General features: G+C 41.7%; 3 protein-coding genes across 4 annotated transcripts; 1 reads left to right on the top strand and 2 right to left on the bottom strand.

The window, feature by feature from the left end:
- Positions 1 to 734: 734 nt before the first annotated feature.
- Positions 735 to 1,343, bottom strand: LOC135705423 (transcription elongation factor 1 homolog). The gene is made up of 2 exons (XM_065227157.1): positions 1,290 to 1,343; positions 735 to 1,223 (listed from the first exon to the last, which is right to left on the bottom strand). Exon 2 carries the CDS (start codon positions 1,197 to 1,199, stop codon positions 951 to 953), a length of 249 nt encoding a protein of 82 aa, XP_065083229.1. The 5' UTR covers positions 1,200 to 1,223; positions 1,290 to 1,343; the 3' UTR covers positions 735 to 950.
- A 348-nt stretch (positions 1,344 to 1,691) lies between these two features.
- Positions 1,692 to 5,378, top strand: LOC135705401 (bolA-like protein DDB_G0274169). The gene is made up of 3 exons (XM_065227133.1): positions 1,692 to 1,792; positions 4,881 to 5,119; positions 5,185 to 5,378. The coding sequence occupies exons 1-3, from the start codon at positions 1,768 to 1,770 to the stop codon at positions 5,332 to 5,334; spliced, it is 414 nt and encodes a 137-aa protein (XP_065083205.1). The 5' UTR covers positions 1,692 to 1,767; the 3' UTR covers positions 5,335 to 5,378.
- Positions 5,379 to 12,605, bottom strand: ash2 (Set1/Ash2 histone methyltransferase complex subunit ash2). 2 transcript variants are annotated; one of them, XM_065227112.1, is made up of 5 exons: positions 12,322 to 12,605; positions 11,646 to 12,130; positions 6,163 to 6,552; positions 5,561 to 6,102; positions 5,379 to 5,495 (listed from the first exon to the last, which is right to left on the bottom strand). In XM_065227112.1, exons 1-5 carry the CDS (start codon positions 12,390 to 12,392, stop codon positions 5,391 to 5,393), a joined length of 1,593 nt encoding a protein of 530 aa, XP_065083184.1. In that variant the 5' UTR covers positions 12,393 to 12,605; the 3' UTR covers positions 5,379 to 5,390. The 2 variants fall into 2 exon arrangements, with proteins under 2 accessions (XP_065083184.1, XP_065083185.1); XM_065227113.1 differs by lacking the exons at positions 11,646 to 12,130; positions 12,322 to 12,605 and adding an exon at positions 6,616 to 6,965.
- Between the last annotated feature and the right edge of the window lie 11,355 nt (positions 12,606 to 23,960).

Below are 23,960 nucleotides of genomic sequence, written 5' to 3'. Positions count from 1 at the left end.
CACTACCGAAATATTTCAATTTATCGTTTTAGTTTAGATTTGTACCGTATTTTTTCATCATACTGTTAACAAGAGTTGTACAGAATACCGCTTCTAGAAAACTTACTTACTTAAAATGATCTTTATTTCTTGTGTTTGTGTGGTTTACATTTATGAATTTTTTACATTTATGAATCTTTCAAGTGACACAGATGCGTCTTTTCAACTTTAGTTCATTTGAGATTTTAATTATTATTTACAGTTACTAGTCCTATCAGGCCTTTTTTAAAGTATGACCACCTTGGTGGGATTGGTTTGCTTCTTCTAGAAAATATATTCTAATATTATTTATAGAAGATGAAGTACATATACCATCAAATTCTCCTTTATATCAATTTCAATCTGATAAACCGTACAAGTTCTAAACGGACCGAGCTTCCACTAAGTAGATCCTGGATCCCGAAACTTACAGTGCGTTCAGAGGTGATATATCATGTAATATAGGCTATCTTCATATCAAATGTCTTATATATGATTTCCGGTGAAAATTTGCCATATGAGTGCTCATTGCTAGACAGCCATATTCTTGTTTTCGTTCGAACCGTATTTTCCATACTAAAACAAATTATTAATAAGAATAAGGGTGTATATTAGGTGAGATTTCAGCGTTAGTCTGAATGTACAATTAACCTACTCATATGTTGAGCTCATATGAAGATACTTTTCATAAATCAAAACAAGTTTATTGACCATCTGTACCTGTTGGTTTTATTTCAAAATATTCCTTGAAATAATCTTACAAAGTAAAATTAATGAAAATTATCTTCTCATTCAGAATGCGTTCGTTAAACCTAAGTGTGTTCAGTTCTACTAGAGGTTAAGTGATATAAATAATCGACATTTTACATTCTAATCGAAAATTATGCCTGATCTGCGTCCACACGCACCCTTCTCCCCCCAAATGCAGAGATTTAGTTGGCGGTTTCGCATGCGTCCACCCAATCGTTGTAGACGTCCACCGGTTCCGATAGGAAGTTGATTGTCGTCTGGTAGTCCTCCATGCACACCCGGCAGGTAATCCGCGCCGAATTTCGACTCTTGTCCATCTTGACTTCGCAGGACTTTTCGTGATTGCAGAAGGGGCAGTTGAACTGTTGGTCCAGCGGTTCGATGTTCTTCCGCTTCGGCGGGGGCTTTCTTTTCGATTTTCGACGTCCCATGGTGGCGGTGCGCTAGCTAGGATACTGGAATTCAGCGAGAAGTTAACGATTTCCGGGCAATATTCTGAAGAAAAATATGTTTGTTTATACCTTCGAGACGCGCTTGACGAAAGATATTTTACACTCGATCGATGACGGCTTCCAGTGTTTGACAGATTGATGTGTGGTGGGGTGGTAGTGTCTTTGGCGGTGAACAGGTTGTCCGCGGATTAATTTGACGTTTTGTGGAAGGGAAAACGATAAGCTCGACATTACATTTCTGGAACAACAATAGAAAAGGGCCCATCAGCATTGGGGTACAAACCGTTCTAAAGCCCTTCCCTCACAAATCGAAGGTCGCCCACGCAAACCAACAGCATCATCGTGTAGGGAAAGCTTTTCCCTACCCGATTGTGCTGTTGATTTGCGTGGACAGCTTGCTATTCGTGAGGAAAGTACTTTAGAACGGTTTGTATTCAAATGCTCATGGGCTCTTTTCTATTGTTGCTGCAGAATTTTGTTTTCATTCGGAGTGCAGTGATCAGTAAATTCGCGAAGATTGATAATAAACATTTAAACTAAACAGATTATGAACATAATTTCAAGTGTACGAGGTGAGTTTGGCTAACAGAACGAAAATGGATGTAATGTTTAAAAAGTTCCAAACAGGAAATTTGAATTCTTCTGATCTTTATCAAATACCTCGGATATATAGGGTAATTTGCCAATTGTTGCACACCACCCAATTGAGTTCTTTAAGGGTATTGAGGTAATTGTATATTCATAATCTGCATGTCAAATGGAACCGAAATCCAAAATTCCATCAATTTTGGTACACTGCAACTATTTTTAAAAAAATTACTTTAGCGCCCCTCATTGAAACAAGGACCATAGTTAGGAATACTATTTTGCAGAAAACACTTATTCTCAATATGACCACGCTTATTACCGTTAAATCTACTATGAATTCAGTATAGTTGACTATGAATGTTAATAAATTTACTATGATTTTGGCAAAACTACTATGCTTGCTCAAAATGCATAGTAATTTTGATATAAATAATAGTAAAATGAAAAGAAAATGTTTTCTGCGAAAATCTACTGGTGAGGGTATTTAATTTAAACCAGCAATACAGTATTTTTGCCAATGGATTTTGTTTCAGTACTCGGTGATACTTTGTATGAGGGCGAGGTGCCAATTTGATATTTAAGTGTTCAACAGTGAAGTGATCATTTTGCTTCAAATCTTAATTTAAACATCGAGACAGGCTGCTTCCACTCACTTGCTATAAAAACATGATTTTCTGAATTTTGAAATCATTAGATGTTATAATCATATTTTGTACTTGTTAGATACAAGAAGAGGTTGAAAGGCAAGTGTTTGACACATCAAATCTGTCAAATTCGCTTTCAGATAGTCACAGTCAGCAATTTTACGACTCGCGAGCGCTCACTCTGAGTGAACGCTCACGAATCATAAAATCGCTTATTGTAACACTCTGGTAGCAAAACTGACAGGTTTTATGAGTCAAACACTTGCCTTTTATCCTCTTCTTGAAACAAACAAGTACAACATATTATTATAACAGCGAATGATTTCAAAATTCAGAAAATCATTTTTTATAGCAAGTGAGTGGAAGCAACCCTGCATCGAGATGGAAGTAAATGGGATCGAAAAAAATATCGATCTGTTTTCCGTACTGAGTACCAATGCTACCGACGCCAGGGAGGACACTGGATCCTGGACAAACTCATGGACCGGGTAACAACGGCTTTACTTCCCTTCCGAAAAGGAAGGCGTGATCAGAGATTTTATGCCTCCGAAAATCCCAACGGCGCCGACTGGGATTGAGCACAGGCCCTTTGGGGGTGAGAGGCAGTCACGCTTACCAGTACACCACCGGCACCGCTGATCATTGTTACATGATAATCAGTGTTCAGTTGGAAGCTCTGGAAATACTTCATGACTCACATTCAATGGTTTTTTAAAAAAATGTCTATTTCAAAAACGTTTTCAACCTCGTTAAAACGCAAAATAACAAAAAAGCACGTGCTTAGCTGTGCAACAATTTTTGAATTGAATCTGTTCAACGTCGCTTTCTTCGTTTTGCGTTGCGTAGATTGCCTTGGAACGATCCGTTTCGATTACCAAGCTACGAAAGCCGTTGTCAACTTATCGACCTAGAACTTCTCCGGACTAGAAGAGACACAAACAGAGCCCTTACCGTGGCCGATATCCTACAAGGAAGGACAGATTGTGAGGCTATCCTGAGGCAAATTGACCTGAATGTTCAACCCCGACCGCTTCGTAATAACCTTATGCTAAGACTGCCTCTACGTCGCACAAATTATGGAGCGTACGGTGCGATTTGCGGACTGCAGAGAACATTCAACAGAGTTGCATCTGTTTTTGACTTTCATCTTTCCCGTGATGCGCTTCGTCGAAAGTTTTCTTCTGTTTTTCGCCAACAGGAGTTAAGATATTGACTATAAGATATACGTTTTTTAATGTTTTTTTTTATGTTATGACCATGCTTGAATGTATTTTTTTTTTCCATAGTTGATAAGGTTTAAATCATTGGGGCTTCATCCAGCCTGTTGATGTAAATAAATAAAAAAATAAAATAAAATAAAACGCAAAATGTTGGCTGCGAAAACGTTCTGCCTTACCAACGACCACGAGAAGCCAGAAGAAGAAGCAGTAATCGCGTTGAAGCTGATGTCAGTTCTAGTTTGCAAGACGCTCTAGTAAAACTTCTTGTCATTTTCGAGATGATGCGAGATGCTACAGCAATTGATGACGCGAGCGCAACGAGGGTATTTGAGAGATCAATCATCGAAAGTCCTATTCATTGGTAGGTGGCTGCGTGATGATGATGCTGGATTGAGTCGTAGTTCCCGCGTCTTTCCAAAAACGTATGCTGAAGCTGATTCATGATGGACATCCCAGAACCTAACGAGCGAAAACGATTGCTCAAGGCATCCTTTTCTGGCCATTGCTAATTACGTCCGCCTATGTTCAACCTTTGCCAGCGCTGCTAAGTTTCCACTGTAAGCCAACAAACAAACCCTGGTTGAATGCTGATGGTCAGTGGTCACGCCTTCATCTGGAGTTTGCTGCTGTCCATTAGATGGATTCTATTATCTGGTCGTTGTGGAGTCATACACGAAATGACCAGAAATTGTGTAGCAGCGATCGCCGACCAGCTCAACTACAAGCGCTTTCCTCTGTGAATGTTTCGCCCGCTTCGGTATACCAATGGAAATTGTAACAGGCAACGAAAGCCAATTCGTAAGTGCCGAGTTCTGCAAACTATCAGCGATGAGTTAGGAGTCGTTCATTTCCGCGCATCGCCGTATCATCCGCAATCTAACGATTTGTGGACACCGTCAAGCGTTCATTGAAGAAAATAATTGAGGCATGAGAAACATCAACTGCATAAGCAGCAGCGGTACTCCACATCTATTATATATCAACACCGTCCGCCGTGGTAGGTGGAAAGTCCCTCGAACAAAAGATGTTTGGACATTCCCCTACCGTACCAGCTTGTCAGCAGTCAACACCCAATATTCAACCGAAGTGGATGCCGGGTGTGGTCATCGATCGACAATGTCAACTACAACGTTACATATTTTGAATGTCTTGCAATGAAACCTGTAAACCCCTATAGGCCAACAAATAAATAGAAACTTTATTTCCAGCCTCGTTGAACTCCAACCTTCCCCGGCTAGCAACAACACAGCACACAAACGGCAGAATGGCGAGCACACAGGAGAAACCAATAGAGACAGCCATCCAAGACGGCCTCAACAGCAAACTGTCGCCGGTTCACCTGGAAGTGGTCAACGAGTCCTACATGCACAACGTTCCCAAGGGATCGGAAACGCACTTCAAGGTGCTGGTGGTGTCAGACCAATTCGATGGAGTTCCCTTGATCAAGGTTTGCTGAAGCTCCCATTTTTTATACATTGACGTCGATACCTATACAATTTACTTTCCCAACAGCGCCACCGCTTGGTAAACGAAATCGTCAGGGAGAAACTGGAAGGCAACTTTGTACACGCCCTATCGATTGAAGCGAAAACACCCGCCCAGTGGAACGAATCGTACAAACTGGAACCGAGCCCCAACTGTCGCGGCGGATTCGGAAAGTGAATGTTCGGATCGGAATAAATGGTTGAATTAGCTACTTACAGAAACAGTTGCTTTATTTACATGCCATATGAATCCAGACGAAGTTTCCCGTCGTTCTCGGTGAAATACATCATATCCGCCATGGTTTGCTCGCAAATCATCTCCTCCACGCGTTCGTGCATCTTTGGAAAGTCGAATTCAAACATTAAACTGGTCAAATTACCCACAAATAAAAGTAAATACTTACGGCCTTGCACTTGAATTGTTCCACCACTTCCGGATGCTTAAGATTCGGACCGAAATTCATGCTAACCGTTGCACTCTTGTGAATCGAAATGGCTGGATAGTACGCCCCTCCGTACACGTCCGTAAATGCCTCCCCCTGACAGATGCCATTCTTGAAGAAGTATATCTTGCTACCCGGCAACACCTTCAACGACTTCAACGTTTCCGTCACCTTGTCCTTCTCTTCGTAGTACAGATGGCTCTTGAACTTTACCAATGGTCGATCCTTGAACGTACTAGGAATGTGTCCAGCGGGGTTCGAGTCCGGAAGCACTAACATAAAGCCCAGTGTATCGCCGACTCCATATCCACCATCACAGTAGTGCTTTCCGTGAGATTCATGAAAGCGAGTTCCCTTGCGTGAACGCCATGAGTAGCCAAACTTGTCGTACCCGAGCGGTGCTTGTAGATTGGCGTATTCCTGACCCCACCCTAGCCGGCAGGCAGATCCTTCCGGCATATCCTCCACCGTTGCTTCCCAGTACCAGCAACCACGAGTGACAACTGCAGTAAGTGGGTAAAATTATGAAATAATTTGTAACGAAATAATTCACAACAACTCACAGTGTGTGGCCCGAGCCATGCAGTATCCCTTCTCGCCGGTAACCGATAGGCGATCCTCCGCAATTTTCAACTGCGGTGCCCGATCGTGCAATGCTACCAGAACCGCATTCGGCGATAGGACCCGATACAACCACCCGGGAATTGGCTTTCCGGCCCAGTCGGCACTCTCATCAAACTCCTGCCGAAACGGAGCATGTGGATCCGGTTCGGCTAGTATGTACCGATAGCCATCTTTGTTGAAGGGATGTTCCAGCGGGTATCCGTGAGCAGGAAGTTTCACCAGTGCCAGTTCCGTTCCGACACGACTTTTCTTCCCAAGCGTTCCACCCTGGTCGCTGTTGGGGAACTTTCGCTTCTGCTGACGACCGGCCTTAGCCAAATTTTGAGTACCTGCAATGATGAAAAAGATCGTACTAGAGAGCTTGTAAATTAGTACGTAGTATGCCAACATACTGTCATCCATTTTCCGGTCAGTGAAATGCACGTACACTTGATCAGGGTACTTCCCGTCTTCTTCTGTACCTCCGTATCAACACAGTGGATAATGCAACACCCAGTCTTCCCTTATCAGTCCATCACACACAACAAACAGTCGTGTGCGTGCGTCAAAAAATAACCAGAACCTTCTCTTCCAGAACAATGTTTGTATAATTATTGTATAAACGGATGCACTCTCTTCCGCTGACCAACCACCGGAACGGTATCACCTAGTGCGGTGCGTGCGGACGTGTCTATTTTCCTCACTTCCAATCTCCTCTGCTCACTTTTCGATTATTAACCAACCATTTAAAGCGATTTTCTTCCTTCTTCCCTTATTCTTAGAAACAAACAAAAGCTAGCTTCGAATTAACGATGAAATTGCAAGGCAAAATAATACAACGCAATTAGGAGAAAACCAAATGCAAAATACCCTGCCGTGCCTCTTAACTGAATGCTGTGGCGACTCTCGACTCAATTATTTCAATCTCTTCACAAACAGCAACTAAACGAACTCCCCAAACAGAAACAGCGAAACAGTCGCAAAAGCGCCGAGCGAAGCAATAATAATCGGACGTCGGACGTCGCATGATCGGCTGACTACCACCAGCCAGTGCACAGATGAAAGAGCCGAAAATTATCGACTAACAATTGAAAAGAGCGTATCAACCTTTGTAAACAAACCAAGTAATGTCCATTTCGCGCAAATCAAAGCTCGCCTACGCAAACGAACAACACTATCGGGAAAGGGAGATTTTCCTCAACCCGAGGGTGTTGTTGGTTTGCATACACGAGCGTGAAAATGGCATTACATGTTTTGTTTACAAAAGCTGGTACGCCTCTTTCAAATGATGGTCGAGAATTACTGTTTTCCATCATCAAAACACAAACACGCGACAACGGTGATGACGATAATGATGATGATTATGCCGAGCGTGGAAGAGAGAGTGCTGAATGCATTTCAGAAAAAGAGAGAGTTGAGAGTAACTTACACGCACGGCGAATGAGAACGACTCAAATTTGAGTTTAGTTCACTCATAATCGCCAAAAGTGCAGGAACTCAGCGATGAGTAAATTTGTCTCATGGTTTCCTGTGGAAAACCTAAAAAATCTGCCGGAAAATGAGGAAATTAACGAAAATTTTATTCAGTCTCGGAGTAGAACCAATAGACTGAGTGAACCCAATCTTTACTTTTCTCAAATTCGGGAATTTTTCCCTGGAAAATCCTGGAAAACCTGGGAAAACATGAGACAAATTTTACTCATCCCTGAGTTCCTGCACTGTTGGCGATTATGAGTGAACTAAACTCAAATTTGGGTCGTTCTCATTTCAAAACTACCCAAATTTGGGTAGAATCCTCCCAGATCGATCAAAACTGAACCTACCCAAAAATGGGTAAACTATGTTGGGAGTGACAAGTTGACAATTCGACAGTGAGCATGCATAAGGGCGTATACGCGATGATCGATTCTCTTCATCGTTTTTCTCTTTGCATTGCTACAGCTAAGCGAAACAATTTTGTAGAATTTGTTCAATGTAGAGTTGTAATAGGTTGTATTGGCTTTCAAAAGCAACAACAAACGCACCGAGAAACGTTAAATATAGCGAGTTATTAATAAAAGAGAAAATCGATGAAGAGAATCGATCATCGCGTATACGCCCTTATGAATGCTCACTGTCGAATTGAACAAAGTCGATCGGATTTATGTCAATGTTGTCCATTTGTCAACTTGTCACTGCCAACATAATTTACCCATTTTTGGGTAGGTTCGGTTTAGACCGATCTTGGTGGATTTTACCCAAATTTGGGTAGTTTCGGAATAGCGTGTATTACTAAAATCGTTAACCCTTTCATGTCCAACTTTTTTCAAGTTCAAATTTGATTGATGAGAAATTCAACAGTGAGCATGCATAAAGGCGTAAAAACAAAGATCGATTCTCTTCGACGATTTTCTCTTCAAATTGCTACTGCTAAGGGAAGCAATTTTTTGAAATTTGTCCAATACAGTGCTGTAACAAATTGTATTGGCCATCAAAAGCAACTACAAACGCACCGAGAAATTTTAATCCAAGCGAGTTATTAAGAAAACTTTTGAGTTGTAACTGTAAAGAATAATTTCAATGTCTGCAATGACTAACTCGATATCGAGTTATAGAATCATAGAATAAAATTATTTAATAAGATTTGGCAGGTTGATAGATTTCCTTTATTTAGGAGATTTTCTGCCGAACACTGGTTCATCTCCGGTACAGCTTTGTCAAGGTGTCTACTCATTTTTTCTAAATAATATTCCCTGATTTTTCCTGGTTTTTCCACTCTGCTCGACCCGCATAAACGCGAACCATAAATTGACCTTACCTAAAATGGTTAAAAATTGTTTATAATCCCTGCTAAACTTTAACTGAAATGGTTATGGAACTTTACATGAACGTTTAATGATAAAGTTTCAACCTTATGTATTATGGTTTTTTGGAAATGGACCTTACAAATAATGGGTTGTTAAGAACCATTACCATTCCAAATTCTTGTTTTCTCCATACATTTTCAGAAAGAGAACTATATAAGAACGTTTTTACTTATGATTTGAGAACATTAATGGTAATGGTTATGGTAGTCAGTAAGGTCCATTAATGGTTTTGTATTATCGCTCAACTTTACGTGGAATATATCGTGAATTGGTAATCAGTAAATTACAGGCAACCAATTCGCGATATATTCCACATAAAGTTGATCGATGTTACAAAACCATTCGTGGACCTTACTGACTACCATAACCATTACCATTAAAGTTCTCAAACCATAAGTTAAAAGGTTCTAATATAGTTCTCTTTCCGAAAATGTATGGAGAAAACAAGAATTTGGAACGGTAATGGTTCTTAACAACCCATTATTTGTAAGGTCCAGTTCCAAAAAACCATAATACATAAGGTTGAAACTTTATCATTAAACGTTCATGTAAAGTTCCATAACCATTTCAGTTGAAGTTCAGCAGGGATTATAAACAATTTTTAACCATTTTAGGTAAGGTCAATTTATGGTTCGCGTTTATGCGGGGATCCATGGCTACACTTCAACAGCCTCGTCCGCAGGTTGCCTTCTATTTGATCGATCAACCTTGCCAGCTGCGCGTCTCTTCTACTTGTTCCTGTTGGGTCGCTTTCGAGAACCATTTTCATTGGGTCGTCGTGCGGCATTCTCACGGCGTGCCCAGCCCACCGTAGTCGCCCAATTTTCGCAATGTGGACGATGGATGGTTTTCTCAGATACACGAACCCGTCGACCACCTCGATTTCGTCACCGTCAATCTAAACTCGAGGTGGGAGGCTAACATGCGTCTTCCCTAGAACCTCTTCTTTTCATGTATTTCGTCTTCGATGCGTTGATGGCAAGTCCAATCCGCCTAGCTTCAGCCTTCAACCTGATGAATGTTTCCGCCATCGTCTCAAAGTTCCGTACCATGATGTCGATGTCATCGGCGAAGCTAAGAAGTGTTGCATAGACTTCCTGAAGATCGAACTCTCTTGCAAATGGTGACAGGCAGCGGCATAGAATTTGGGAGAGTGCAGCGCTCTAGCCAGTGCTTCACCATCGTATTTTAATAGCTCACTTGGTAGTTGATCTACACCAATTGTTTTGTTGTTTTCAGCCGATCGATCTCCTCCTCAACTTCTTCAAGATCAGGGGCCGGTAACCTGTTGTCTTCTACGCGTGATCCAAGGTCTGTTTCCGTGCCAATTTTCATTCACCTCACACTCGTTCGCGAGAACGTTACCGTTCAAGTCCTTGCACATATCGGCTTGCGGCACGTAGCCTTTGGGCGAACTATTTAGCTTTTCGTAGAACTTCCGTGTGTCGTTTACGCGGTACAGATTTTCCATCGCCTCGCGATCTCGGTCTTCCTGTTGATGCTTCTTCCTTGTATCGCTCCACATTCAATCTCGTGCGGTGTGGCAGCATTCTTCTCCTCTACTAGCAGTTTGTATTCGCCGTCAAACCAAGCAGTCATTTTTTTGGTCCGTGATCGCAGTATCTAGTGTCGCTGCAGCAGTACTACCTATGGCGGAACGAATGCCCCTACAGCCATCTTCAAGAGTAGCTGCGCCAAGTTGCTCTTCCGTGGGTAGTGCAGCTTCCAGATGCTGCGCGTAATTCTGGGCAACTCCAGCGTCCCGTAATTGCTCAATGTTGGGACGCGGCGTTCGACTTCGACGGGTGTTATGCGCCGTTTAGAGTTTTGGGTGCATACATACTGCAACTAAGTAGTGGTTTGAATATATCAAGCTGAACATTGCATTAGATCCTAAGTAACATTGATCGATTCTCTTCGTCGACTTTCTCTTTCGTTAATATCTCATTGTGAAAAGACATCAGGCTGGCTGCATGTTTTTTTTTAGGTATATCAAGATGCCGTATCACTATGATTAGGAGTGATCGCCATTGTTTGACTAATAGCATTATCCCAGCAAGGCATTACGCTTCGAATAAAGTGCACTGCCGTACTGGGAGTTGTTCTCCAAATGTCAAATGCCCAAATGGTTCTACCAGCCCCTTGTCAAAGAACTTACGCCTTCTATTGAAAATTGCCGGACAGTGGCATAGCAAATGTTCCGAGTCTCCCTTTTCTATGCCACAAAAGCGAATACATCATCTTGAAGTTTTCCAATCAGCTTCCAGTGATAACGACTCGGACTATAACCTGTTATAAGACCTGTATATATGCTAAGATCTATTTTAGAAAGTTCTCTGAATAGGATAGATTAATAGTTCCGATAGAGTACGGAAATTTTAACAGAAGTTTAGGCCATTAATGCGACAATGATTGATAAGTCAGTTCAAATTGCCCTCACAAGGCGGCGCTATAGTGCTTGATTTAATTTGACAGCTCGACTAGATAGAAGGTTGTTGTCTTCGGCAAAATTGTTCAGATGGACAAGACCTCTAATTGCTTGCCTTAACATGACAGCTCGACTTGATAGAAACATAAAAAAAAAAACAATAGCTCACCTTGTGCAGTGGCCTCGTCATAGTTAGGCTTCATTTGGGTTAAATCCGGCGTTACCAGCCCGTACATCTGCCCGTCGCTGGTCTCTTCGTATGCAAACAGCGAGTTGATATCCTTCAGCAGCGTCCTCTGCACCGTCGCGTACCACGATTGCGTTGACCGGCGACTCATGGTCGTCATCGATTCCCAGTAGTGATCCATGAAGGGAATGATGTCCCGATCCTTGCTAAACATTACCTTCGGTTTGCCGTCCTTGATCGACGTTTGCTGCAGGTTGGCGATGGCCGTCATGCACATCTGCGGTATCGTGGCTTGGGTCTTTCGGAAACTCTCCAACCCCGTAACGGAGCAATTTTTACACACGAAAACGTAATTCATTATGAACGGAACCAGCCGACCCAGCTGAAACCCTATGCAGGATTCATGAAACCAACGGTTACACGTTACGCACAACAGCTCCACAATATTGAGATTCCTCTCCTTTGCACTGGATGGTGTAAACAGAGAGAAAAAAGAAAGGTAGTGCAACGGTGAGAGTGAGAGTCTTATGATTGTAAACAACTCGCGATTGAGGTTATGTCACAAATATAATAAGCTTTTTTTTTAATTCTGACTTATTTGCTCAAAACAAGTTCTAAAATTGTATTTTCTGTATTAAATCTAATTGTATCAACTCACCAATAACAGTTGCCGTACTTATCCTCCGTTTTGGGGGAATTTTTACCCGATTTGGCATCACCATCTTCCATCTTGGGTAACACAAAGGAGGGCAACGCAGAAAATCTGCTTTTATTGTATAAAAATTGAATAAACGCAATAAAATATACTTAAACAGGATACACTACACTTTGAACACACAATTGGGACCGGGAAAAGATAAACTTTAATTCAATTTAAATCGATTCCGTGAAATAATCAATGCTCCATTACTGTACGACGCGACGGACGGCAAACCAAGCGGACAGTGGAGAGCATACACATTGTGATTATCGATTATGCTACTCCTGCTGTACTGTCATTTGTGTCATGTTCGCGTTGCACACTGTTAAATGAGACAGATCAACAAAGGAGTGATTGTAACCTATTTTAACATAGTTAAATTTAAGTTCTGGTTTATAATTAACTTTTTAATGTATATAAATTAGGGTGCCAATGAAAATGGCCATCTTGAATTTCCAAAACCGACAATGTGCTAAATGTATTCTGAGTATATGATTTAGAGATGGCGCAGAATCTTTAAAATTTTATTTCTTTTAAATCGAATATTATGTTGATATTAAATTTCTTGAAAATGCATGAATCGACTTTCTGGGACGGGGTATATTACCTTTTAATAATAGCTATTTTGAATTATCAAAAGACAAACTAACATATTTGTTTAATTTATTTAATGTAGAGATATGGCATATTCATGTTCAGCAAAAAAAAAACAAATCATCATAAGTTTTGAATAGTTCTTAAAATACATGTAATTTTACTTATAAATTAGTCTTTTCTCCGTATTGGGGTATTTACATTTTATCCATTACATCAGATTGTGTAGGCCTTTATTTGTTTTTTTTCTATATTCTATGTTGTTATTTGTAGCGACCCCGAGGTGCTGTTGTTTGTTCCCGGTAGGTTTAATGAACGGATGGCTTAAGCGCCACCTCCGAAGAGGACCACCTGTGGTGTTTCGAAATGCTCGGCTAGATACTGGCCAAAAGAGCCAGTTCTAATATTAGTCAACAGAAGGCGAGTAACCAATTCAACGAAAAAATGACTAAACATGACGAAAGAAACGTGAAACAACCTTCAGCTTTGCTTAGGGGTGTAGAGATAACGATGAGAATAATAATAATACATAACATAATAGTAAAACACATCTTTTGAATCATCGTTATCTCTACAAGGGGGTGGAAAATTACATACTACATTTATTCAGTGTTTAGTTTTACCTAGAGTTCTATAATACATATTTACAAACTTTAGTTCCCCCCTATCTCTCTGACTAGTGCGGTCTATTGATTATTCGCCTATCGCGCTATCACTTGCATGCAAGGGTGGGTTCGCTGCTAACATTTTTTGCACGCTTACGTTGGCGAGTTTTGCGGGCTTTCGCCCGACCGATGCTATCGATGCAACGACGGCTGATGTTCTCCTGCTGCGCTTGAAACTTCACGATACGGTGATGGTGACGTGCCCAGACGACTCCTAGTTCATGCACGTGCCGAACTCAGTCAATGGAAGTAAGTCGAAGTGCACCGATGACGTAGGCAACTCCCTACCGATAGGCAACCGGGAAGCTTTGATTCCAGAGCGTGGCAAGGGTTGGCGACGCGAGACAAAGCCGCGGTGCGAGGCCAATTGAGGCAGCACTATTGACGATCGCTTTGTTGGCCGTTGAGCACTCTGAGTTATCTCTGAAACGCTTTCACAAAACTCGCACAATTACTGGACTGCAAATCTATCTAGCTTTGCCAGCCAATCACACCGCGGAACAAACTATAAAATCGCGCCCTTCTTCTACCACAGTCAGGACAGGATTAATGTGCAAGAGGCGATTACTGATTTTCCTTAGAAAAGTCGTGAGAGACCAAATGAAGTATTTCATTCCCTCTTCAGTCGATCTAGGTCTGTCTTTCTTGTTCCCTTCTACTGCTAACAAATTCCAGAACTATCCCATTCGGTTTACTCTATCCGAGTGACGAAAACACGAATACCTAGTGAAACTCTTCGGAGAAGCTACGTAAATACGTTTTCGCTAACCTTTACACGCGTCGGCAACTGACTTGCATACAAACTACAGTTCGTTTCATTTAGCTGAACGACAGTCCATTTCAGTTATAATATAAATTGGTTTAAATAATTGAACGACGATTAATTTAAGAATAAATATTTGAAGATAAATAAGACAACGTAACAAAATATAATTTAACGAAAATGTCTCCCGTTACACATTCACTACTTTCAAAAATTTAGTCCGGCGTTGAGCATTTTTATATTCGGTTGAAGTATTCCACTGCTCCACGTAGATATCCAGCAAGAACTCAGGAATTTCTACAGCATTAAATACACTTTGAATACCTTTGCTGCCTTGTACGAAGGAGTGTAATTCAATCCATACCTTTGTCTGTGTGTCTGTAAAAAAAAATGAATGATTAGATCACAAAAGTTTAGGTTAAGTTGTTATTAATACAATGTAAAATTTGATAATTATCTTGATTATCTTTATCACTGCCGTGAACATCCGAAACAATGCCGACAAGAAATCCGTGATATCATGCTATCCAGTTGGATGGAGTTCCTGGAAGGGATGAACGCAACGCAATCCTTGGTCGACCTCTGGCAGCGAATCAACGCCCTCAGTGGGAAACGACGCACGACACCATTTCACGTTCAGGTTAACGGTTCCACGGTTTCCAATCTGGAAACGGTTACTGATGAACTCGGTACCTACTTCACCGACCTCGCAGCTATCGACAAGTATGACAACAAGTTCAAGCAGAAAGCTGCCATCGACCGCAGCCATCGCAGACTTCATAGTACCCCCCAACACCGCCAGTACCGGTATAAACCAAGCCTTCTCTTCGCTGCAGCACCGGGAAGTCCGCGGGACCCGACGCAATCGGATATCCTCTACTCAAGAGGCTACCAGTACCAGGACAGCTACGGATGCTGGATCTCTTCAACAAGATCTGGCTCACCAACGGGTACCCAGCAGTATGGAAGAAAAGCTTGGTAGTTCCCATCCCGAAAGCCGGAGTAGCCACCCGCGAAGTCAGCAAGTTCCGTCCAATAGCGCTAACATGTTGTATAGCCAAAGTCCTGGAGCGTATGGTCAATCGACGACTGAAGCAATACCTCGAAGTTGGAAATTTCCTTGATCACCGACAGCGCGCTTTCCGACAAGATTTCGGAACGTCCACCAACTAATCGACTGGAGTCTTAACGGACCAATCGTTCACTTCATCCAGAACTTCTTGTCCAACCGCTCATTCCGCGAGCTGCAGTCGGCAACACCAAATCCCGGCTCTTCCCCGAGGAAACGGGTGTTCCACAAGGGTCGGTTATCGTCGTTACCCTGTTCCTCGTGGCGATGAACGGAATCTTCCGTCAACTACCGAAAAACATATATGTGTTCGTCTACGCCGACGACATCCTCATCGTCACCACCGGACCCACGCCACTGCACAATGGTCCCAAAGCCGTATTTAGGAAGACAAAAATGTTTGCGCTAAAACCGTTGGTTTTGGGCATATGGTGTCTTCGGGAAAGTTTCTTCATATTTTTTGGCCATTTTTTTCATGTTAGTGAAATTAGGGTGGTCCATAAAATTGATGAATTGAAAATGTGAACTTTTTTATTGTTTGAGATAGACCAATGCAATGTTGTAAAAAGTTGCAGAACAATCAATTTGCGGCAACTTTGCTCTAGACACCAAATTTCCATCTCTTATGGTTCATGATTTATGTTTTTTTAAACAATCTAGTTAGGGTGGCCCATGAAAAAATGGTTTTCTATGAGTATCTTTTCATACGTTCATTCCTCGTAAAAGCGATGTAGTAGTACTTTCAATGACAAATATTTTTATTGAAGAACCAAGTTGATATTTTTTATTGGAAAGTTAAAGGCGATTTTCTTCAAAAAAAACGGACACTTTTCAATTGTCAACTTCTCTAAAAAGGAGCAAGTCGATTTTCAAACTTTTAATTCCATTCGAAAGATCGTTGTTTTGTTCATTTGTGATGGGAAAACTGCAAGAACGCTTTTTTTAAAGCATTTAATTTAATTTTTAAAATTCATATTTTTATGCAAAAAACTGCCATAACTCTTCAAATGATGGAGATAGTATCTTAATTGCTTCGGCAAAAATGTGCACCATCAAAAGTTCTAAAAGTGTTTAGAACAAAGTTGTTTAAAAAATCATAACTCATGAACCATAAGAGATGGAAATTTGGTGTCTTCAGCAAAGTTGCCGCAAATTGATTGTTCTGCAACTTTTTACAACATTGCATTAGTCTATCTCAAACAATAAAAAAGTTCACATTTTCGATTTTACGGTTTAGCGACTTTGCAGTCAATTTAATTGTTTATAGGAAAGTTTGAAACATACTTACCTCTCAGTATGTTTCAAACTTTCCTAGTTCACATTTTCAATTCATCAATTTTATGGACCACCCTAATTTCACTAACATGAAATACTAAATATGAAGAAACTTTCCCGAAGACACCATATGCCTTAAACCAACGGTTTTAGCGCAAACATTTTTGTCTTCCTAAATACGGCTTTGGGGCCATTGTGCAGTGGATACAAGAATGAGAGCCCAAGCGGCAGTCTAAAAGCATCAGGTGCCACGTCTGCCCTTCTCGACACAGAATTAGCGGACCACCGATCAAAATCGACGACCAGCCCATATTGCTGAAAAAGACCGTCCGAGTTCTGGGAGTTCCCGTTGACCGATTCCTCCACTTTGAACGCAACCGAGTGAATCTCATCCGGACCATTTCCCAACAGCACAGACCGAACAACCGCAACATCCGTTTTCACGTTGCGAGTGCAATTATCGACAGCCGCCTTCTATACGGGCTGGAGATGACCTGCATCGCAACGGATAAGCTTTTAGCTACGTTAGCACACCTACGTCCGGATTGTCTCTGGCTTGCTGCCATCCACGCCCGTTAACACTGCGGGCATCCTGCCTTTCCGCTTCCGTATAACGGCAGCTATCGCAACCAAAGCCGCTGCTTTCACAGGGATCTTCCTTCTCGACGAGGGGAATAGACTACTCCGCACGGCTGCCAACGAAGACCTCCCTCCAGTGGCCGGGGTCCACTGGCATGGAGACAAATGCTGGCAAACACCATTACCGAAAATCGAAACCTGATGAATGTGGGTGTCTTAATGGAATACCTGTATGAAGAGAGAGAAGAATTAGTAATTTCCATTTATTTCCACTACCTTATTTGCTTATCCTTGACAGATACGTGTATTTCGTCTACAATGTGCAGACTTAACACAGGTACATTTTCACTTAGAAACTAGGTAAACTTAAATTTAATTCAGTGTCCTAGGTAGTAACTTGAAAAACCATGTGTGTCCCTTTCCTTGATCCCTGTTGAGTAAAGTTGAATTCCGTTGTTTGTTGATCTCGAGACTCTCTACAACATTCAATTTCCTTGGTGTAGATACGGTTCGTAAAATAGTGATGTTCTCCGACGATAGTTGGTGGTCCTCTGTGAAGATGTATTCTGCAACCTTTGATTTGAAATCATATGTTAGGCCTTTTTCCTCTTGCTTTTTGGCCTTATCGAAAGCCGGATTAAGAACAGGTTCAAAGCCGGAGACAATTCCGTGACCATGAAAAGGACTGTAACTGAAATGTTGCTACAATGCCGTCGGACGGACCGATCCTGATCCTAACGATTTGGCACAGCGTCATACAAGCCCTGACATCCGAGGTCCCGACTCATCCCTGGGTACAGGCGACGATGAAGTCCGCGCCACCAAACACGGTATTCTGCTGGGTTCCGGGGCACTGCGGAATACAGGCAACTCTGAAGCTGACTTTTTGGCTGGGGCAGAACCATCTGCCCCTCGCTATACCAACGAAGTACCGTTACACGATTTCAAGCGCTGGATCGTGAGCAAAGTATAGTGAAGCTTGGGACGCGGAGTATGTGTGTGTATTCCCTCTAACCCCCACTGCACTGGCCGGCAATGTTATTATGGAAGAACTATCTTTACAATGTCGCATTTATGGTAATTGTAGACAGCTTTAGTCCGGGAGTTATAAGGTGATAGCTCTATTGCAGACCAGCAACCCATTTCAGAATGTCTGGAGAGTCACGACCATTCCTAGGTTACTTTTGCTCACAATAAGCCCGCATATATGCATCACCGTTATCAAATGGATATTGGTACTTCTAGGTTAGAAAATATTTTTTTCAAACCCGGCATGTAAATACTTAGTTTAATTTTGGTATTTTTTTTTTTTTTTTAATAATTAGAAAGCTCTCACCATATTCTGCTCTTCCGCCGTGGTTAATTGCTTATTTTGAAAACCCTTTTTCTCTAACGCTTCGTATTTCATTCCGTGCTTCATCGGAAATTTCCTTCCGTAGATCGTCCTTGGTTGCTTCTAATATGATTCCGACTTTTTTGGTCGGTTTCATGTCCACCATCTGTCATTGAATTGCCATGGTGATCTGGGACGAGGCTCACGTCCAAAGTCGCTGGTCCACCGAGCGCTCCGTATGCGAAAAGAGAATGAAAGAAATACGAAAGGGATCAGTATCAATAAGTGAAAGTTTCATCAGATTCCCCAACTAACCTAGGGTTACCATATGGTATCCTAAAGGAGGACATGTCCTCCTTTTTCAATATTTTTTCTACATCCTCCTTTTGCCCGAAAATGTCCTCCTTTTTAATCCTTGCATTTTTTCAGTAACAAATTCATACAAATGTTTTCAAAGAGCGTTATTTGCAGAGCTTATTTATTTAATTATGTCGCAACCTCATCTTATCTTGCAAATGCCATTCGATGGTGGGACTAGGAGTATACTACAGCTGTCAACCACCCTACATTTGGTGGCGATCCATTTGGTGTATTTTAACTTACAGTGTATCTCAAAATTGAGCGAACAGCTGTCCGTACATTTCAGAAAAACAGCTGTACGAGCACAACTTAAAAAGATAGATTTCTAAAGTTCCGGCCGCTGGCTCATCAACCATTAATTGGTCATCGGTATAGTATTGGGCTTATTTGAATGAGTGTGTAAGAAGTTAGAGTTATTTTAGAAAAACTAGATTTCCTAACAAAAACACATTTTCTTGAAATACAATGAGTCAAACATATTGAAATTTTGCTCATCTGTAGTCATAATAAAGATCTTTAAAATGCCGCTAATTTTACTAAAATCCGCCTACAACTGAAATTATGAATTTACTAAAATTACTCAAACTTCATACACACTCTGCCAATAAAGTCCAAAGCTATACCGAAAAATCAATAAATAGTTGTTCAACCACCAGCCAAGATTTCAAAAATCTATCTGCTCACAGTCTTTCAAAAAATTGCCCATACGCTCAATTTTGAGACACACTGATTATTTGACAGATGGAAAATTTTCAAATAAACCTGCTATGCTACCAGACTTATTTCAGACAAACCAGGAATCAATTTTTACAAACAATTACTCGAAAATCGGACGATCAACAACAGAGGGGTTTTCGAAAATTTTAATTTATTTTCGAACTGTCAGTGAAAAATTATCAAATGGAACACACTACTGACATCTGGCTCCGTGTTCGTGTGAAATATTTAGCTAAACCATGAACCCGCATGCAAAAATTATGACTTGGTTTGGGTCTGATCTATTCAGGACAAATTATTTTTATCTAGATCAAAAAATCGTATGGTTTTGACAGTTCGGATCACTGCACATTTAAATTGGACGTTTACTATTTTTGGACATAAGTCAGAATTAAGTGTCATGTCGGTTTGTCGGTGGTCTAGGCTGTGATCCATTTATCTGAATTTTATATAAATTTTACATTTCGAAAATAAATTATATTGTTCGAAAATCTCTCTGTTGTTGATCGTGTAATTTTCGAGGTGTTTGTCAAAATTGATTACTAGAAATAAGTCTGGTACAATAGCTGGTTTATATGAAAATTTTCTATCTGTCAAATTGGTGGTGTTTGTCGAAATTGATTCCTGGGCTGCCATAAATAAGACTGGTACAATAGCAGGTGCATTTGAAAAATTTATATCTGTAAAATTTAAGTTAAAATTCACTAAATGGAACACAGCCACACAGATTGAATCCAACATGTGTTCGATTTTGACGCTCTGGTTCTATGGGATTTTAGGTACTTCTGGGGCCACATTGCGAATCTCGAAGCGAAAGACTTTTTGTACAAACGCTTGTATACGAAAAAGCTTTTCGTTTCGAGATGCCCAATGTGGCCCCTGTTTAGGCCGCTACCATACTGAGAGCGAAGAGGCACACGAATCGTGAAATCGAATGTAAGGAATAATATCAATAATAGAACGCTAAGTGCGCCGCTTCGCTACCAATATGGCAGGGCTTTTGAGTCCTATGCTGAATCAATGGTAAAATTAACAGGTTGCTTAGATGACATGTTTCCTGATTTTTTAACATGATAAAAGTTGGGATGGTTTTAAGGCTGTAAAGCTGTAGTTTTCATCAGATCTAGATAATCTAGATCAGAGCTAGATCATTTCCAAGTATCAAAAATGAATTATGAAGGCTAGTTTGATGCATTTTTCAGAAGTCCTCCTTCAATGTTAAGAAAGGGAATAATTGCCCTCCTTAATCTCCAAACCTCAAATGAAATGTCCTCCTTTTCAAGTTTTTAATATGGTAACCCTAAACTAACCACACTCAAGAAAAGTAAGAATATACAAGCTATATTGCGACTATATGGTTAGTTGACTACTCCTGTGGCCGTCAGAATGGTTCATCGGTTGCGAAGTGTAGTATTCCTGAAAGTGATGCGTTATATTTCTCAATGTTTTGATTTTATCCTAACGTTACCTCAATGTTATATCACAGACAAGCAGACACAACACATTGACCATTTATCATTGTGAACCCTACCGCCATCTGTCGTATATACTATGATGGGCAATGCACTCAACAGATGGTTGTAGTATGTAAACGTCAAACGCTAGGGAATTGATTATGTGCACCACAAGTGGCGGTACTATCAACTAAGAAACATTTAAATTGACTGTTAAAAACGATGTCGATGAACGTTTTAAGAGTGTTTGCTTGTCTGTGATCATACCTTCACTATAGCAACTTCGGGTAATCTGCGAAAGTACTTGCATTTTTCTAAGGCACTTTTGATCTAACTGCAATTACTCTCTCAAACTCGAAATGTGCCACGACCAAATTGACACAACGATACCCTATACGCTATCTGACCGAAGCGCAGGGAGTGAAACTTGGGACGCGAAGTGGGCCCAAAACCGCTCCCTCTTTATCAGACGGATCAAAGGAACAGAACCGTTGAAACAGCGGGATCAGAAGATAGCGTCGCGTTTGAGAACCGGTCACAGCAAGATCACGCACAATTTTGGAGGAACGCTGTTCCACAGAACTTGCGTCGGTTGTAGAATCGCAGTTTCAATCGAGCACATTCTATGCGTATGCCCTCAGCATCAGAACCTGCGGGAAATCCACGGAACACCAAACAGCATACGGGACATGCTTGGTGTGATACCTGTAATTTTAAAAGTTTGTTTGTGACATTAAATTCTGAATGAGGATTTACTACTTACCTATACCAGTAGGCCGGTGGTATAAGAAATAGGTGATGAATACTTTACATCTAAGATATGTAGCGCAAAGGCCGTGAGTTGTCGGAACAAACGTGTTTGCTCATAGTTCTTTTAATTATACGAAATTTTGTAGTTGAATAGTAACAATTATTATTACATTGCTAGTAGTGTAACATTTGAGGGTTGCAACTTCTTAGCGGTGGTCTGAAAAGAGACGGTCTAAAATTGCTTCACGACGCCGATGATGGTGACGATGTAACGCGCAACGCTAATATGATGGTCCACAGCGGTGGATCTCATGACACATTTGTGGCCGATCAGAGTTGATGCAACGTTTTTGCTACAGGCTGGAGCCTTCCTGGTTGCAAGTATATGGCAGCATTCACACTGAGACGTGCTCCGGCCAGCATTGAATTGGATTGTTGTGAAAGAACAACTAGCGCTACTTGACTCTTTCACACCAGTGCAAGTCGATGCCAGTCTTGCTGCCTATTGCGGGAAGTCTTTCCTCCGGTCGATATGAGTACATTCGCAGTCGTCTTCGTATTGATTTGATAGTTATTTGTGTCGGGAATCTTGGAATCGGTTGACGGATGAGCCCAAATCGGCCACCACTGGATAGTGGTCCGCACTCAGCTCCTGGTGGGTCACAGGTTGCGAGATGTTGTTTCGCATGTTACTGGCGAAGATGTCGATGGTGGAGTGAACGCCAGACCGGCTCAAGCGGGTGGGAGTGTCTGGCGCTATTATAGTGTAGTGAACCTCTTGCAGGTCGTCGTTCAGGATTGTGCAGTTTTGGTTGCGTCGACTGTTGCCCCAAACCTGGTGTTTGGCGTTCAGGTCGCCAGCGATGATGTACTTCTCACGGCGTCGAGTTAGTTTGATGATTCCTCTCCGCAGGTCTGCTGCCGACCCGTCCCTGATGGTGACTTGTTTGGGACAGTATGCCGCAATGATGGTAATAGCATAGAGGTAACTCTAAGACCAGAAGGTCCCGAAATAACGTGCTCAACTTTTTGGCTCAGCTCTGGCACTCTCTTCGGTCCCAAGCTAATCGATTCACCCCTCGAAACATAGGAAAAACCAATAACCCCTCATTTTATCTGTCAAACTTTCATAGAAAATCAAAACAAACATTGCGTAGTACTAGAATTTCGACTAGAATGGGATACGTTAATCGTTTGCTTGGGACCAATAGGCTAGTCAAGTAGTGAGCCAATTTAAAATCGTTAGTTGCGTATTGATTGTTGGTAATAGGGCCGACAGGAGTGGAGACTTCTACACCCACCGCTTCTATCATCATCAGTAGGAAACTCGGTAGCAGTCGACAGCCAATATTTCTCCTTAATGCGATAGCCACTCCTCCTCCGCAGGAGCTGGTCCGGTCTAGCCTTACGAGCCGAAAATCGGGAAGGTAAACATTTATCTCCGGCTTCAGGTGTGTTTCGGTGATTACTCTGAAGCAACCTTTCCGAGTGGTTGCTGGCACCAGCTTGCTTGCCAGGCCTTTCGGGGCATCTTGATCGAATGCGATTGCATCCACACTTTGGCGACCCATCACCTTTTGTTTTTTCAACGGGTGAGTGGAGGCATTCAATTGTTGCTCCACTACCGCCGATTTAGCGACTGCCACAAGAGAGGCGAGAACTGACGAGACGTTGCTAGCCAAAGCGAAAACTCTCGACGTGTACCACGACCAAACGACCGACTTAAAACACCAAACTACTCGAGAGAGCGAGCGAAAAGATGACCACAGTCCACTTGATAATCAAGCAGAGAATGAGGACGAAGAAAACGATTTGGCAAGCGTTTTTTTTACAGCTGCTTTTCTCCTCCCTTCCTTTCATGGGTGAACTGGTGAGTGGTCAACCGAGCATTGAACTCGCTCATGTGTCGTGTGTTCGATTTGCGCTCTATCGTTACGTCCGTGTTTGGGATTTTTTCGTTAAATGCCTAAATTTTGATTGTTTTTAATGTGACCCCCAGTATAGAAATTAAAGACGTAGTCCTCCTTCTGAGGCCCCA

Source organism: Ochlerotatus camptorhynchus, unplaced genomic scaffold, assembly GCF_037179485.1.
Source record: "Ochlerotatus camptorhynchus isolate MF236.1 unplaced genomic scaffold, CSIRO-AGI_Acam_v1.1 ptg000266l, whole genome shotgun sequence".
Lineage (NCBI taxonomy): Eukaryota > Metazoa > Arthropoda > Insecta > Diptera > Culicidae > Ochlerotatus > Ochlerotatus camptorhynchus.
The sequence above is the reverse complement of the archived record's forward strand: the minus strand, read 5'-3'. Positions and strand labels throughout refer to the sequence as shown.